The 16,735-nt window shown below is 48.4% G+C and overlaps 1 protein-coding gene across 4 annotated transcripts in view; it reads left to right on the plus strand.

Annotated features, from left to right (window-relative positions):
• Positions 1 to 16,735, plus strand: part of AGO2 (argonaute RISC catalytic component 2) — a 472,903-nt gene that overhangs the window by 247,000 nt on the left and 209,168 nt on the right. For all 4 annotated transcript variants that reach the window (XM_078686698.1, XM_078686701.1, XM_078686697.1 and 1 more), the window contains exon 11: positions 12,111 to 12,244. In XM_078686698.1, the coding sequence (XP_078542824.1) occupies positions 12,111 to 12,244 (134 nt within the window). The remainder of the gene's footprint in view (positions 1 to 12,110; positions 12,245 to 16,735) is intronic.

A 16,735-nucleotide genomic window follows, 5' to 3' on the forward strand; every position in this document is an offset into this window, starting at 1 on the left:
TTACTTTTTCCGCGCCAGCCAGCACAGATCCGGAGAAAGCAGTACCTTTAGTCACTTTTTGACTACTACTTTTTTTTACTTTTGCCGACTTCTTTTCGAGTCCTGGTGCACGTAGGGATGTTCCGTCCTTGAACCGGCTTCAAGGCTTGCGACTCCTGTCACAAATTGATGTTGGTTATGGACCCCCACCTCGTGCGCCTTTGGTGTTTGGAGCGAGACCACGACCTGAAGTCGTGCTCAGACTGCTGGGCCATGAACCCAAAGTCTTTGCGGGAACAGTCCCAAAATCTTCTCGAGACCTGGCAATCCGCTCTGCCCCATTCGAGGTCCCGGTCGAGAGGGAGGTCCCGGGACCGGCGTGGAGTCATCACCACCACTTATCGTCGAAGTCTTTGTCTTCGGGTAAGTATGGGGGAGAGGGGTTGGCCGAACGGCTAAGGCGCTCGACCTCGGACCTGGGGAACTTGGTTCGAGTCTCGGTAACGACGCCAAAACCCCCCTGTGATTCTGGGCAAATCACTTAATCGCCCGTGCCTAAAAAATGAAAGTGTGTCCTCATGTAACGTAACTGGTGCTATGTAAAGCGCTCTGATAACTGATTCGGTTCGGTTCAAGTTCGCGCTATATAAAACTCTCAAAAAAAAAAAAGTCTAAGCACAAAAAGAAGGTGAAGAAGCATCATTGCTCCTTGCGTTCTCCCCGTCGATCGGCCGATGTTACGCTGGTTGCGGATGGTAGTCTTCCAGCTCCGCCCACGGAGCCTGTTGGATCGACTCTGAGCCTCACTCCCTTCCCGGGAGCCGGAGCGACCCCTGCCCAATGTTGTAGTTTTTACAAAGCCCTCCACTCGATCTTTGGGCAGCCCGACCCCACCAGCGCGCCTTTTGGCCCCGCGGACTGGGCTACAGGTTCTAGGCCTTCGAACAGGGCGGCTTTGGCCCTGGCGCTGCAGGGCCCCCAGGGATCCAGGCCTTAATCCGGATCAGCGCCGGTCGACCTTAGGACACCTCCGGCATCAAATCCACTGTCGACACCTCCGCCCCCTCCGACGTCGGTCGTTTCCCCGGCCGACATCAACCCCGGCCTCCACCCTGACCTGGACACGGAGCCGGACCTGCGTCGACCAACACATTTGTACCATTGTTCTATCCTGGGGTTCCTTTTCGGCCTGAGTGGCAGCCAGAGGAGGACGAGGAGGACTGGGAGGGGTCTGGTGACCCTTTAGCTGACCAATTGAGTGAACCAAACTAGAGAGAGGAGTTAGGTGTTCCCATTTTCTGTTTGTTTTGTTATGGCAGCTTGTAAAGTGCACTTGTTACTCCATTACGGAGTGTCCCCTCACTGAATTCCAGTCAAGGCTAAAAACATACCTATGGGGATATGGGCGGTGAAAACTAGGTACGAAGATTTTTCCTAAACAGCCAAGTTTTAAGCAGTTTCCTTAAGGTAGATTCTGATGTCTCCAGTCTTGGCTACAGAGATGGATAATTCCACCGCTTTGCTGCCAGGTATCTAAAGGAGATTCTCCCAAAGCTTTTTCTGTTGAGTTTTGGAATGCAGACCAAGCCAGTTCCGGCCGATTGTGGACAGCGTGTAGGGTGGTAGGAGTGTATTATGGGGCGAAGACACTTTTGGCACTCGCCTTGCAATATTCTGTGGACGTAGCACAAGGCTTTAAAAGAGATCCTCTCCTCAATAGGGATCCAGTGGAGAGTCTCCAGAGCATTACCAGTTGGTGAGACTCTAGGGATATTTAACAGCATCTGAGCTGCTGCCTATTTGCACCCATTGGGGCATATATATGCTCCTCTTCGGTGCCCCCAGATATAGCATGTTTCTCAGTATGCCTGTCATAGTGACCTTGCTAGGTGCCATCGTTGGGAAATGAAGCAAGGTTTTTATTGTTTGTGTTCATCTCAGTGTTCTTTTTATGGTGATTGTAACCGGGCTATATAATGTCGGTGAAAATTATTGTGCAGATAGCTGTGTTTCTCATGCATTTGGGTTCCCCATATTGCCTTCAAAAGTTGGAATTTATCGGAATACCCGGTCAGCTCTCCAAAAGGTCCCAACAGTGTTTTTTATAGACGTATTTTAATTTTTAAAACTCTTTGTTTTGCTTGCATTGGTCACATGTTGAATGAAAACCCATAAACACAAAAGCTTTATTCCCCCCCCCCCCCCTCATGTTTGAATGCTAAGACAGATAATGCTAATACACGGGTCAACGGAACATAAGAAACCAACTTATTCCTCTGCTTTCAATGGTTTATATCATAATAAGCTTTGCCTAAAACTCGCTAGATGGGGTCTGGCTCAGCTCATGACAGAGCACCATCTCACACGATTCCAAGCACTCTGCCTTCAGGATTGTTAAGGCCTGCCATAGGAGTGACTGATAGGAGATCTGTGTGCCCATTTAGGTTTAGATATAGGAATACTATATCTACAGCAAAGGGTGATTACACCACCTTGCCCCAGCTGTCGTGCAGCCAGTTGTGTCAGATTTAGTTAGTCAGCCCAGGGTGGCATAATACATGATGCAGCCCCTGGGAGACTTCTGGGTGCCCCTCAGCCCTGGGTACAGGGACTCAGAGAGGGCCCAGGGCCAATTCAGTACCTGAGTACAATTTGGATAGAGAGAACAGCTAGGCTGTGGGTCTGATTAGCAGGCCCACAGCCAGGGAAAGTCGTAAACCAGTGAAGCAAAAAGCAAAAATCTGGGTGATCATAGGATTGCAGACTCTACTCTCCTACAGAAGCGAAAAAATTTGTCGACCTGAAATCAGGCCCCGAGCCTAAAAAGTCCAACAAAATTCCAAAAGTCATCGAAAAAACTAGTGTTGCTGACCACAAGAAGTCAAACACTAAACCCAGGACTGTAGAGGAAGAACTATTCCACCCAGATCCATCAGACGACCAAGCCAAAATATATATTAACCCAGAGACTGGTAAAGTTACCGTCCTACATAGGAAAAAGAGGCCCTTGGACTTTCAACCTGATTCACCTACTCCACTAAAGAGAAAGGACTTTGGGACTTCTCCATCAAGACCCATCAGCCCTTTTCAACCCATTATGCCTGCCACACCTTTTGCACCTACATCACCTTCTTACCACTGGGACGGTGAGGGGGACGCAGGGTATGAACCACAACCTCTATATGATTTCCCACAAGATCCTCCTCAGGAGGAACCTTAGGAAGAACCAACAGACCCTTATGACACCCATCCCATCCCTGATGTTCCCACTTACCCTACTAGGCCATCACCCGCTGATGACTCAGTAGTTTTCAACCAGCTTATTGACAGGGCAGCACAATTCCACAGCGTGGACATGCACAGCGACCCTGTAGAAGAAGACTTCCTGTTTGACACATTTACTACTGCAGAAAAAAGTGTCAAAACTCTTCCCATGTTAAAGGGAGTTCTAAAACACGCACCCGACGTATTTAAGGACACAGCCAGGGCACCGGTAATCAATCCCAGAATAGAAAAAATATATAGACCGGCTCTTTCAGACCCTACTTACATCAAGGGACAGTTGCCTCTAGACTCACTGGTAGTTGCTAACGCACGAAAACGAGCCAACTCCGACAACAGGGGAAGCACCTCCCCCTGACAAGGAGTCAAAAATCCTAGAGGCATCAGGCAAAAGGGTAGCTGCACAAGCATCCAACTCCTGGAGGATTGCTAACACACAAGCCCTACTGGCTCGTTACGACAGGGCACACTATGATCAGCTCGAGAGCCTTATGCAACACTTGCCCGAGCCTTTCAAAGCACAGGCCAATGATCTCATTCAGGAGGGTAAATTCATATCAAACGCCTCCATCAAATGTGCGCTCGACGCTGCAGACACCGCAGCTAGGTCTATTAATACTAGTTTCCTGCTACGCAGACATGCATGGCTGCGTATTTCCGGTTTTAAGAATGAGGTGCAGTCCACCATTCTCAACCAACCTGTCAATCAAGACTTCCTATTAGGCCCTGCGGTAGACACCATCTTGGATAAAATGAAAAAGGACCCAGAAACCGCAAAATATATGGGTGCATTGCAATTTCTGCAACATAGGGGCTCCTTTCGTCGCTCCTCATACAGAGCAAATACACGAGGGAATGCTTCACAAACATCTGCCTCATACAAGGGTAACACACAAGGCTCCTTCACAAAGAACACAGCCAGCGGTGGTTACAGAGGTAACAGTAATAAGGGAAGAGGACGTGGAGGCAATAACACCAGGGCCTCCACTGCCACAAAACAGTGACTTCATTACGCTGCCTCCAGACCACTTAACACCAGTCGGAGGCAGACTACAACAGTTCCTACCTGTCTGGCACGCAATTTCCACGGACAGGTGGATGAGAGAAATTATCCCGTCTGGTTATTGCCTAGAACTGACTTCTACACCACCAAACATACCACCCAGACATCGTCCGATGTCCGCATAGCACCTCACCCTTCAACAACAAGAGGTAGAATGCATGCTGGAAAAGGGGGCCATAGAGCAAGTCCCTTTCCACCAACAAGGGAAAGGAGTATACTCCCTATACTTCCTTATTCCAAAGAAGGACGGGTCTCTCAGACCAATATTGGACCTCAGGCCCCTGAATCAATACATACTATCGGAGCACTTCCATATGATCACACTACAACAAGTGCTCCCGTTGCTACAGCAAGGAGACTTCCTAGCAACGCTAGACCTCAAAGATGCGTACTTTCACATACCCATCCATCCAGCCCACAGAAAATACTTCAGGTTCACAATAGAAGGTCAACACTACCAATTCAAGGTTTTGCCCTTCGGGGTTACCACGGCTCCAAGAGTATTTACAAAATGCTTAGCGACCGTGGCGGAACAAAAGGGGGTGGTGATGGACGGAGCATCTGAACGAATCAAACACTCACACCCAGTCAAAAGATCTGAGTTTGATCCATCACCGTTCTTTAGCCCACTCTGCCACCCCAGTTCAGACATGGCTATATGCAAATCAGTCTGACCCTGTGCCTCATGGGAACAGTCCAGCCCAAACTGCCAAGCCATGCCTTCCCAGGACCGGAAACAAGCTTCCGAGGACCGGTTTCCAGCATTCCAGCCGTCTTCAGCCCGGCTTGCTTGAATCCAGTGGCAAAGTGAGCAAGGGACTCACGTCTGAGCGACCGTGGCAGCGTATCTCAGGAGGCAACACATCCATGTGTACCCTTACCTGGACGATTGGCTAATACAAGCGAAATCGTACCAACAATGTGCAGCACACACATCCCAAACAATCCAGCCTAGGCTTTTCAATCAACTACACCAAATCGCATCTGCAACCTTCCCACGTACAGCAATACCTGGGAGCCACTATAAATACCTCAGTGGCAAAGGCATATCCAAACACAGCAAGGATAGCCAGCATGCAGACACTCAATTCGCAAATTCCAGCCAAAACACTCCCTGCCAGCTCAAGTCTTCATGCAGCTCATAGGCATGATGGCCTCCTGCATATTCATTGTCCCCCATGCCAGACTTCAGATGCGCCCATTACAGGAATGCCTAGCAAGGCAATGGAACCAGGCTCGTGGACAACTAAAAGACCTAGTGTTGGTGGACAGTCGCGCTCAGAACTCTCTGCAGTGATGGAACCCACAAAACCTTTCCAAAGGGCGACTGTTCCAAGAGCCGGTTCCACAACTAGTACTAACAGCGGACGCATCACTGACAGGCTGGGGAGCCCCTCTCCTCCAATATACGGTACAAGGGCTCTGGACAACCAAACAGAAAAACTTGCATATCAACCAACTAGAGTTGCTAGCGATATTCCTAGCCCTAAAAGCCTTTCAAAAATACGTGTACAACAAGACAGTGTTGATCCGGACGGACAACATGACCGCAATGTAATATATCCAAAAACAGGGGGGGACTCACTCTCCACAGCTGTCCCATCTGGCGCAGAGCATATGGAAGTGGGCGATCCCAAAGAACATCTTTCTCCTAGCAGAACACCTTCCAGGGAAGGACAATCAGATTGCCGACCTGCTCAGCAGGCACAGCCAACAAATACACGAATGGGAGATTCACCCCCAGGTTCTCCAGCCGTTCTTCGAGGAATGGGGTCACCCAGAGGTAGACCTGTTTGCCACAAAAGAAACTCCAAATGCCAGTACTTTGTCACCAGGTTCCCACATCCGCAGTCACTGGGCAATGCGATATGGATGAACTGGTCAGGCAGATTTGCGTATGCTTTTCCCCCAGCACCGCTGATTCCGCTGGTGGCACGCAAACTGCGGCAACACTCGCTCACCCTCATACTAGTTGCTCCCACGTGGGCCAGACAACCATGGTACACAACCTTCCTGGAACTTTCAGTAGTTCCTCATCAAAGACTGTGCCTTGCTCCCCATCTTCTAACTCAGAACCATGGAGAAATAAGACACCCAGATCCCAATCAGCTTAACCTAGCGATCTGGCTACTGAGGTCTTAGAGTTCGGATACCTTAACTTGCCCCCAGACTGCATGAACATCATTAGGGAGGCAAGAAAACCAACCACGCGAGCGTGCTATGCAGCTAAATGGAAGAGATTTGTTATTTACTGCAACAATAACCAAATCAACCCGTTAGATGCTTCCATACAGATCATTATATGTTACCTGCTGCATTTACAAAGATCTAACTTCGCATACTCTTCTATACGACTACACCTTGCCGCTATAGCAGCATACCTTCAAAACAGGCAGCACCTTTCACTGTTTAAAGTGCCAGCAATCAAAGCCTTCATAGAAGGCTTAAAGAGGGTGATCCCTCCGAGACACCCCCCTTCCCCAGTCTGGAATCTCAATGCAGTGCTCACCAGACTCATGGGACCTCCTTTCGAACCTCTACATTCATGCGAATTACAATTCTTAACATGGAAAGTTGCATTCCTAATTGCCATTACCTCACTCAGAAGAGTGAGCGAACTCCAAGCATTAACAATTCAGGAACCTTTCATGCAGGTCCATGCTAACAGGGTAGTCCTTCGAACAAACCCTAAATTCATGCCCAAAGTAGTGTCCAATTTCCATATCAATCAAGCAATTGAACTGCCAGTATTCTTTCAGAATCCACAGTCCGTAGCGGAGAGAGGCCTGCACACACTAGATGTAAGGAGAGCTCTACTCTACTATGTCGACAGAACTAAATCATTTAGGAAAACAAAACAACCCTTTGTTGCTTTTGCACCACAACACAAAGGAATCCCATTTCAAAGTCAGGAATAGCCAGATGGATAGTTAAATGCATTCCAATACGTTATCTAAAAGCTAAACGCACTTTAACTGTCCCCCCTAGAGCACACTCTACACGCAAAATGGGGGCATCCATGGCTTTCCTAGGGAATATTCCTCTTGAAGACATCTGTAAGGCAGCCACATGGTCCACCATACACACCTTCACTAAACACTACTGTGTAGACGTACAAGCAAAACAGCAAGCTGCTGTAGGCCAGGCTGTCCTCAAAACTCTTTTCCAAACTGCTGCAGCTGGCACAGGTGGCCACCGCTAGAGGAGATACTGCTATTCAGTCTATGCACAGATATGAATTCAGCAGCCCACATGCCTCGAACGGAATATGCTACTTACCTGTATGCATCTGTTCTTGGCATGTAGGGCTGCTCACATTCATATCGCGCCCGCCCTCCTCCCCGGTGCCTGTAGCAGCTGCAGCATTCTCTCTGGCATGGCCATCTCTTACTTTCATATCTCCATCTCTGCCACAATGGCGAAAAACAATCTGAGGATGGAGAAGATGCACAGGCGCACTGTAGTCCAGGGGAGGAGTCACCTATCTCGTGATACTTCGAAGACTGTTCCAGGACAACAAAGTGCAATCATCCGGACCCAACACTAGGTGGCGATCTATGCACAGATATGAATGTCAGCAGCCCTACATGCCAAGAACAGATGCATTCTGGTAAGTAGCATATTCCTTCCCCAAACACTTCAGGACAGACAAGACACTGCCAGATATGTGTTATGGGACTGTCTCCACAATGGATTGTGTTTGCCATGCCATTGTACCCAGTATTATTATCAGGCGTCCCTATGCCCTTCAATGGATTAAGAGTTTTTGGAGAAAAGACAAACTCTGTGCTAATACTCTTCAGATCACTTCTTCCTAGGCTTGATCTCATGGGCCTGCCAGTTTCATCACCAGTACAGAAAATTAAAAAGTTACTTGTGGAGTCTAGCCTGTCGACAGTCGCCGCCCTCACAACTAGTTTAGCAGCCGGTCCAGGTTTTTCGTGGCTTCAGAGGTCGTGGTGGTGCCAGAGGCCACGGAAGCCACCAATGGCAGCTGTCTTACTCCACCTCTTTTCCCGTAGCTTATTCCAAACTGCTTCGATTTCACTTTGCAAAACCATTCACAACCGGTAGGGTACAGAATTTAGTTTTGCCTACCTTGTTGCACATCTATCACTGCAGATCAGTGGGTGCTAGCTCTACTCTGCCTGAATATCTTTTTATAGAAGAACAAATTCCAAATCATCCTGGTGGCCAAAGTTCTTAATGTCTGGACTAGAAGCATTAGATGGTATCTTTGGTGTTGCAGGAAGCATGCACTCATGTGGCTGTCCTGTAGTCCCACAGTTGCAACCTGATACATAGTGGGGGTTCTAGACTTGCCAATTTTGCTGTTCCACATTTTGGCTTCACCTCGGCTACTCAGGTGTTTACTAAGGTGATGGCGGTTGGTGGGGCAAACTTTTGCAGTTCGAGGATGAATCTATATCCGAAAGAGACTATTGGATATAGATACCTTACCTTAGAATCACCCCTAGGAGTCAGACTGGATCTGGAGAATTTTTTTCGTAGCAGTACCCCTGCTCGTCGCTTGGTGGCGTCGGTTGACTCCGGCGTCGTGATCTCCGGGGTGACGTTGTGGAATCTACTTAGATGGCGCCCTCACATGCTGACGTCAGTTCTTACTTTTTCCGCGCCAGCCAGCACAGATCCGGAGAAAGCAGTACCTTTAGTCACTTTTTGACTACTACTTTTTTTTACTTTTGCCGACTTCTTTTCGAGTCCTGGTGCACGTAGGGATGTTCCGTCCTTGAACCGGCTTCAATGCTTGCGACTCCTGTCACAAATTGATGTTGGTTATGGACCCCCACCTCGTGCGCCTTTGGTGTTTGGAGCGAGACCACGACCTGAAGTCGTGCTCAGACTGCTGGGCCATGAACCCAAAGTCTTTGCGGGAACAGTCCCAAAATCTTCTCGAGACCTGGCAATCCGCTCTGCCCCATTCGAGGTCCCGGTCGAGAGGGAGGTCCCGGGACCGGCGTGGAGTCATCACCACCACTTATCGTCGAAGTCTTTGTCTTCGGGTAAGTATGGGGGAGAGGGGTTGGCCGAACGGCTAAGGCGCTCGACCTCGGACCTGGGGAACTTGGTTCGAGTCTCGGTAACGACGCCAAAACCCCCCTGTGATTCTGGGCAAATCACTTAATCGCCCGTGCCTAAAAAATGAAAGTGTGTCCTCATGTAACGTAACTGGTGCTATGTAAAGCGCTCTGATAACTGATTCGGTTCGGTTCAAGTTCGCGCTATATAAAACTCTCAAAAAAAAAAAAGTCTAAGCACAAAAAGAAGGTGAAGAAGCATCATTGCTCCTTGCGTTCTCCCCGTCGATCGGCCGATGTTACGCTGGTTGCGGATGGTAGTCTTCCAGCTCCGCCCACGGAGCCTGTTGGATCGACTCTGAGCCTCACTCCCTTCCCGGGAGCCGGAGCGACCCCTGCCCAATGTTGTAGTTTTTACAAAGCCCTCCACTCGATCTTTGGGCAGCCCGACCCCACCAGCGCGCCTTTTGGCCCCGCGGACTGGGCTACAGGTTCTAGGCCTTCGAACAGGGCGGCTTTGGCCCTGGCGCTGCAGGGCCCCCAGGGATCCAGGCCTTAATCCGGATCAGCGCCGGTCGACCTTAGGACACCTCCGGCATCAAATCCACTGTCGACACCTCCGCCCCCTCCGACGTCGGTCGTTTCCCCGGCCGACATCAACCCCGGCCTCCACCCTGACCTGGACACTGAGCCGGACCTGCGTCGACCAACACATTTGTACCATTGTTCTATCCTGGGGTTCCTTTTCGGCCTGAGTGGCAGCCAGAGGAGGACGAGGAGGACTGGGAGGGGTCTGGTGACCCTTTAGCTGACCAATTGAGTGAACCAAACTAGAGAGAGGAGTTAGGTGTTCCCATTTTCTGTTTGTTTTGTTATGGCAGCTTGTAAAGTGCACTTGTTACTCCATTACGGAGTGTCCCCTCACTGAATTCCAGTCAAGGCTAAAAACATACCTATGGGGATATGGGCGGTGAAAACTAGGTACGAAGATTTTTCCTAAACAGCCAAGTTTTAAGCAGTTTCCTTAAGGTAGATTCTGATGTCTCCAGTCTTGGCTACAGAGATGGATAATTCCACCGCTTTGCTGCCAGGTATCTAAAGGAGATTCTCCCAAAGCTTTTTCTGTTGAGTTTTGGAATGCAGACCAAGCCAGTTCCGGCCGATTGTGGACAGCGTGTAGGGTGGTAGGAGTGTATTATGGGGCGAAGACACTTTTGGCACTCGCCTTGCAATATTCTGTGGACGTAGCACAAGGCTTTAAAAGAGATCCTCTCCTCAATAGGGATCCAGTGGAGAGTCTCCAGAGCATTACCAGTTGGTGAGACTCTAGGGATATTTAACAGCATCTGAGCTGCTGCCTATTTGCACCCATTGGAGCATATATATGCTCCTCTTCGGTGCCCCCAGATATAGCATGTTTCTCAGTATGCCTGTCATAGTGACCTTGCTAGGTGCCATCGTTGGGAAATGAAGCAAGGTTTTTATTGTTTGTGTTCATCTCAGTGTTCTTTTTATGGTGATTGTAACCGGGCTATATAATGTCGGTGAAAATTATTGTGCAGATAGCTGTGTTTCTCATGCATTTGGGTTCCCCATATTGCCTTCAAAAGTTGGAATTTATCGGATTACCCGGTCAGCTCTCCAAAAGGTCCCAACAGTGTTTTTTATAGACGTATTTTAATTTTTAAAACTCTTTGTTTTGCTTGCATTGGTCACATGTTGAATGAAAACCCATAAACACAAAAGCTTTATTCCCCCCCCCCCCTCATGTTTGAATGCTAAGACAGATAATGCTAATACACGGGTCAACGGAACATAAGAAACCAACTTATTCCTCTGCTTTCAATGGTTTATATCATAATAAGCTTTGCCTAAAACTCGCTAGATGGGGTCTTAGGGCTACCAAATTTTTGTATTGTAATATGTGGATAAAGGTTAAATTGGCTCATAGGTGACTGTCACAAAGAAGCTAATGATACACAGAAGCCTAAAACACTACTAGCTCCTCTACAACATACAGGTTAGAAAGCAAATTTACCAGTTGCCATTAGGATTGACTCATTGTTCGAAGTCTGAAACATAAACACCTCATCTAAGACTAATTTATATTCTGGGTCAAATAATCCTTTGTTATATTTCCTTTCTGCAATTGGTTGCATATGTATTTGTGAAAAGGGCAAAGGAAATGCAGGTTAAAAAGGCACTGTGGGAGACTATTGATTGTAAAACAAGGTTTTATTCTACAGATTGTAAATATTAATGTTAAACATTTCTTTTGTATTATGTAATGCAGAGACTACTGAGAGTAGTCAGTTAGTGTGAAGATACCCTAGATTTAGAGCTCAGTTGGCTTAACAAAATTACTCCAGTTCAGCACATAAGCACCCACAAACTTGTGTACATGGTTGATAAGTGTTGTTTGTCTTTGTAGAAACATTTCACTTGTGGAGTTCATCACAAATGTGTTTGGTCATTGTGCCACAAATTTCACCAAATATGTCCCACTCATGTATAATAATGTTATTTGTTCAATGCCGAAGTTGAGTCACTCATTTTTTAATTATCTGCTTTGTGTTTGATAGGGCCTCAGCTTCATGCTGATTGAAGTTATTTTTAAAACCTTCCTGATAACCCATTGAACTAATTTATTGTACATGAAGTGGGAACCATCTGATTTGTTGTTATTGATGTGCATCATGGAAGAGTATTATCGCACCATAGGGTTGTAACCTTGTTTTTATTTCCAGAATAAAGCAATTGCTACTCCTGTACAAGGGGTGTGGGACATGAGAAATAAACAGTTTCACACAGGAATTGAGATAAAGGTCTGGGCAATTGCTTGTTTTGCACCACAGCGACAGTGCACTGAAGTTCATCTGAAGTAAGTGCAATTTTTTTCTTTCCTTTTTTTTTATTTTTGCCTATTGTTCTACTGTCCATTTCAAATCAAACAGTTGGGAAGTACAAGGCGCAAGCTATATTAAAGTCGCTAGGGTTCTCTAATTTTGTTTTCACTAAAGAATGGGAAGAGAGGAATGTTTAAAGAGGAAAATATTATGTTCGAGGCATATGAGCTGCAGATTACACACTATGCATAGATGGCCACCTAGTGTTGGGCCCGGATGTTTGCAGTTTGTTTTGTTGTAGAAAAGTCTTTGGGAGTCACGGGATAGGTGACTCCTCCTTTGGGTGATACTGCGCATGGGCATCGGCTCCATCCCCAGATTGGTTTTTTTTCTGCCACCGGGCTCGGGTGTGTTTCCAGCGCTCCGTGTTGGAACCGATTTCCTTCGGCGCGCAATCCTCACCAACTTACAGAAATTAAGTATCGAACGCTTTTCCAGTCGACGCTACTCTTCAACACCGAAAACTTCTATTCCGGTCGTCATCGACGGCCTTCGGGCCTAACTAGGCCTCGACTCCAGCTCATGGAAAGGACGCCATTTAAAAAGTGTCCTCAATGTGGGTCGAAGTTTCCCCACACCGACCTTCATGAAGTGTGTAACCTTTGTCTCTCCCCGGAGCATGAGGCCAGAGACTGTTCCGCTTGTGCCTCTTTCCGCTCCAAGAAGACTATCCGGGACCGAAGAGCGAGGCGAACAATGGCTCGATCTTCTCTTTCATCCCGGACGACATCTTCGAGGAAGGCGTCCACGTTCCAGAACAACACGACGTCGACAGCAATTCCGAGGCAGAAGACTCCGATGTCGAGGACATCACTCCAGCACAGCGGGTCGTAAGTAAGACTGTCGACCCCCGACCCTTCCTCGACACACCCAAAGAAGGCCCCCGTCACACCCTCGCCCTCGGGTGCACACCGACGCACTGCTTCTACTGCCCCACCTTCGGGCCCGGCAAAGAAGCTAATGAAGCCTTCAGGCGACTCGGGCTGGAGTCGGCCTTAGCACAGTGCCGGCGCACACTTACAGGCACCGAAAAAGACAACTTCACCGGCCATGCCAACATCCAAACCATCGGTGCCGAAACATACCACTACTCCTTCGGCACCGAAACCCAGGTCGGAAACAGGCAAACCCGCTTCGGATACGAAATAACCACAGGAACCGGAAAAAAACATCGGATCCAAAAAAAAAAACTGAACCGAAAAAAACATCGGAACCGAAAAAAGTTTCGGAGCCGAAAAAGACTCCTGCTTCTCCGGTTAAAGACATTGCCAAAAAGCCAAAACAAACCGCTTCGGTGCCAAAGCCTTCCTCCGCACCAAAAGATCGGCCTCCTGCAGAGGACTTACCTTATCCAGACCCTGCTCAAAAGACTCTAGCTAAAGATCCAATCACTGGACAGCTGATTTTGGCTTCAAAAAAGCGACCACTGAACACTCCAGCTCCAGCTCTGCATTCAAAGGAGGAGGACATGGCTGCCTCTCCCTTAAGACTGCCTTCCCCTTCTGACTGCCTTCCCCTTCTCTTTCACCTGTACCATCACCACACCCTCCCATACCACAACATTCCCCAGCATCCTCTATCATACCAGACAATGACAACAGGGATGATAGCTCTGATGACCCGGGGGGGTAACATGCCTGATCCAGCTACTCCTACAGTATCACCCGACCCGTGGGATGATTATAACACCCCAGATGTCCCTCAGGATGACATATACCTCTCAAGGCCTTCCCCACCAGAAGACACTATGGGTTTCAATCAATTAATTCACAGGGCTGCGCAATATCATGGGGTAGACATGCATACAGACCCTGTAGATGAAGACTTCTTAATGGATACCTTTGATAGTGCACAAAAGTCCTCATCCATCTTACCAATGCTTAAAGGAGTGATTAAGCATGCTCCTGTAATCTTCTAAGACCCAGTCAGAGCTCTGGTCATTAACCCTCACATAGAGAAAAAATATAAAGCTGCTCCCTCAGACCCAGCCTATATTAAAGGTCCTGTGCCACTAGACTCACTTGTAGTTTACAATGCACGCAAGAGAGCAAACTCACAAACATCAGGTGAAGCTCCACCACCAGATAGAGTCTAAGCTGCTTGACGCATCAGGGAAAAGAACAGCGTCTCAAGCAGCAAACATGTGGCATATCGCCAATACACAGGCATTATTAGCCATATACGACAGGGCACATTATGATGAATTAGAATCATTAATGAGGCACCTCCGGGATAAGTACAAAGATAGAGCAAATGAACTTATCCAAGAGGGGAAAAACATCACAAACACCTCTATTCGGTGTGCACTAAATGCAGCAGATACTGCCTCTAGGGCAGGTAACACCAGCGTCCTATTACGTAGACATGCCTGGCTACGCATATCAGGGTTCAAACATGAAGTACAAAGTGCCATTCTTAATCAACCCTTTGATGAGCAACGCCTATTCGGACCTAACGTAGATGTATCACTAGAAAAAATGAAAAAGGATACAGATAACGCCAAATCTATGGGAGCCCTGCAGTCGCAGGCTCCCAGACGTTCATTTCGTCGCTCATCCTTTTGAGGTGCCACCAGGGGATACTCTTCTGACACAGCTTCTACCTCGTACAAAGCCCCTACACAGTCCACTTACAGCAAGGGCTACCAAAGGGGTGGTTACAGGGGTAACAATAACAAAGGCAGAGGTAAAAATAACAACTCCAGCTCCGCCTCTGCCTCTATCACTGCCCAATGACTCCCTTCCCCTTTCCCATTCCACTCCTGTCGGGGGAAGACTTCAACAATACCGTCGAGCTTGGGAAAACATCACATCAGACAGGTGGGTGCTCCAAATAATTCAGTCAGGTTACTGTCTAGAACTAACATCCACCCCCCCAAACATACCACCTGTAGGAAGGTGGATATCTGACTATGGTTACCCCCAACTTTTTGCCTAGTGTTTTGCTGGTTTTTTGATTTAGTTGGCCTGGGATCCTGCTATTCAGGACCCCAGGCTTCCTGCTCTCTCTGTTAAAATGGACTCCATGTACCCTAGGTACATATCTAATTGGATACTGAGTCACCGTATCAGTCCCTGTACAGTGTACCTTAGGTACCCAGGGCACAGGTGTACCCAGGGCCTACCAGGGGCTGCAGCATGTATTATGCCACCCCTGGCTGGCCATCCAAAACTGACACAACTGGCTGCAGGACAGCTGGGGCAAGGTGGTGTAATCACCCTTTGCTTTAGATATAGTTACCTATATCTAAACCTAAAATGGACACATATATTCCTATCAGTCACTCCTATGGAAGGCCTTATCAATCCTGAAGGCAGAGTGCTTGGAATTATGTGAGATGGTGCCCTGGCATGAGCTGAGCCTTTTGCAGCTTGCGGAACCAAGTCCTAATAGCTGTTCCATGATAACGCTATACCATATACTCTTAAGTGCATTATAATCCTCGTGGTTAAATGCGAACTCTGGTATAACATTATCAAAACATGTCGAGTAAGGTGTCATACGAATTGGAATACTACCCCCTCGCCAGTTCTGGCGACGGGGGTAGCATTCCACCCTTCTAGAGGGACACGACATGTATGTAACTGTAAACCCCGGTTAAAGTTAACTCAAGCCTCCGCATCACAAAATGGATGCTGCCACCACAGACACAAGTCTGACCTCCTGCTGCTGGGAGTCCTTCCAGCGAGGGAGGCTCAGACAAAGGGTTTCCTGCCTTGGGAGGTGCTAGCACCACCCCAGACAGGATTTTGTGTATTAGGTAGGCCAGGGCTGAAAGGAATGAGACATGCCTGGGGCACACAAGGTGCCCTGTGCATACACCAGTTCCAACCAGTTGCTGGGGCACTCCAGCCCCAGCGGGGAAACTGGACAAAGGATAGGGGGTGTAATCACCCCCCTTCCTGGTCCCACCCAGAGGAGGGACCTAGTCGTAGTGCAGCCCCCTTTAGCTGAATAATGGTAGGAGCTGGTCCCATTCCAGATTTAGATTAATCTTGACAACTTCCACGAAGAAACTCTTGACCTTCGACCTCCTGAACATCAGAAGACTGAAGAATCTCCCCTATGGTCAGGGAGTGACCATCCTGCTTCGCAGGCACCATCAAGCTCCTGTGCGGTTTGCTGCAAGTTCTTCCATCCCGGAATCCGACGACCCAGCTCGACAAGACCCGGACCTCCAGACCTCTCTGACCTCTACCCACATCCACAGCACAGCTGGGACCCGTGGGTGCGACGAGCAACGTGGAGACGGCCATCTTAAGAAACCTGCACAGCGCTTCCAGCACGACCGCCGAGGGATCCTCGAGTGAGTGCATCAGGGTCTGAGAAGCCCTACACCGACGCAGCCCCTGCACCAAAGACCAGCCCCCCAGCATCCACGAGATCTGCGTGGGGCCCTTTTGCCTGGTTGCTGCATCTCCTGTTGTCTGGTCACTTGCCGGCTGGCTCGTGACCTCTGAGACGAC

Source organism: Lissotriton helveticus, chromosome 4_1, assembly GCF_964261635.1.
Source record: "Lissotriton helveticus chromosome 4_1, aLisHel1.1, whole genome shotgun sequence".
In the NCBI taxonomy this organism is placed as follows: domain Eukaryota; kingdom Metazoa; phylum Chordata; class Amphibia; order Caudata; family Salamandridae; genus Lissotriton; species Lissotriton helveticus.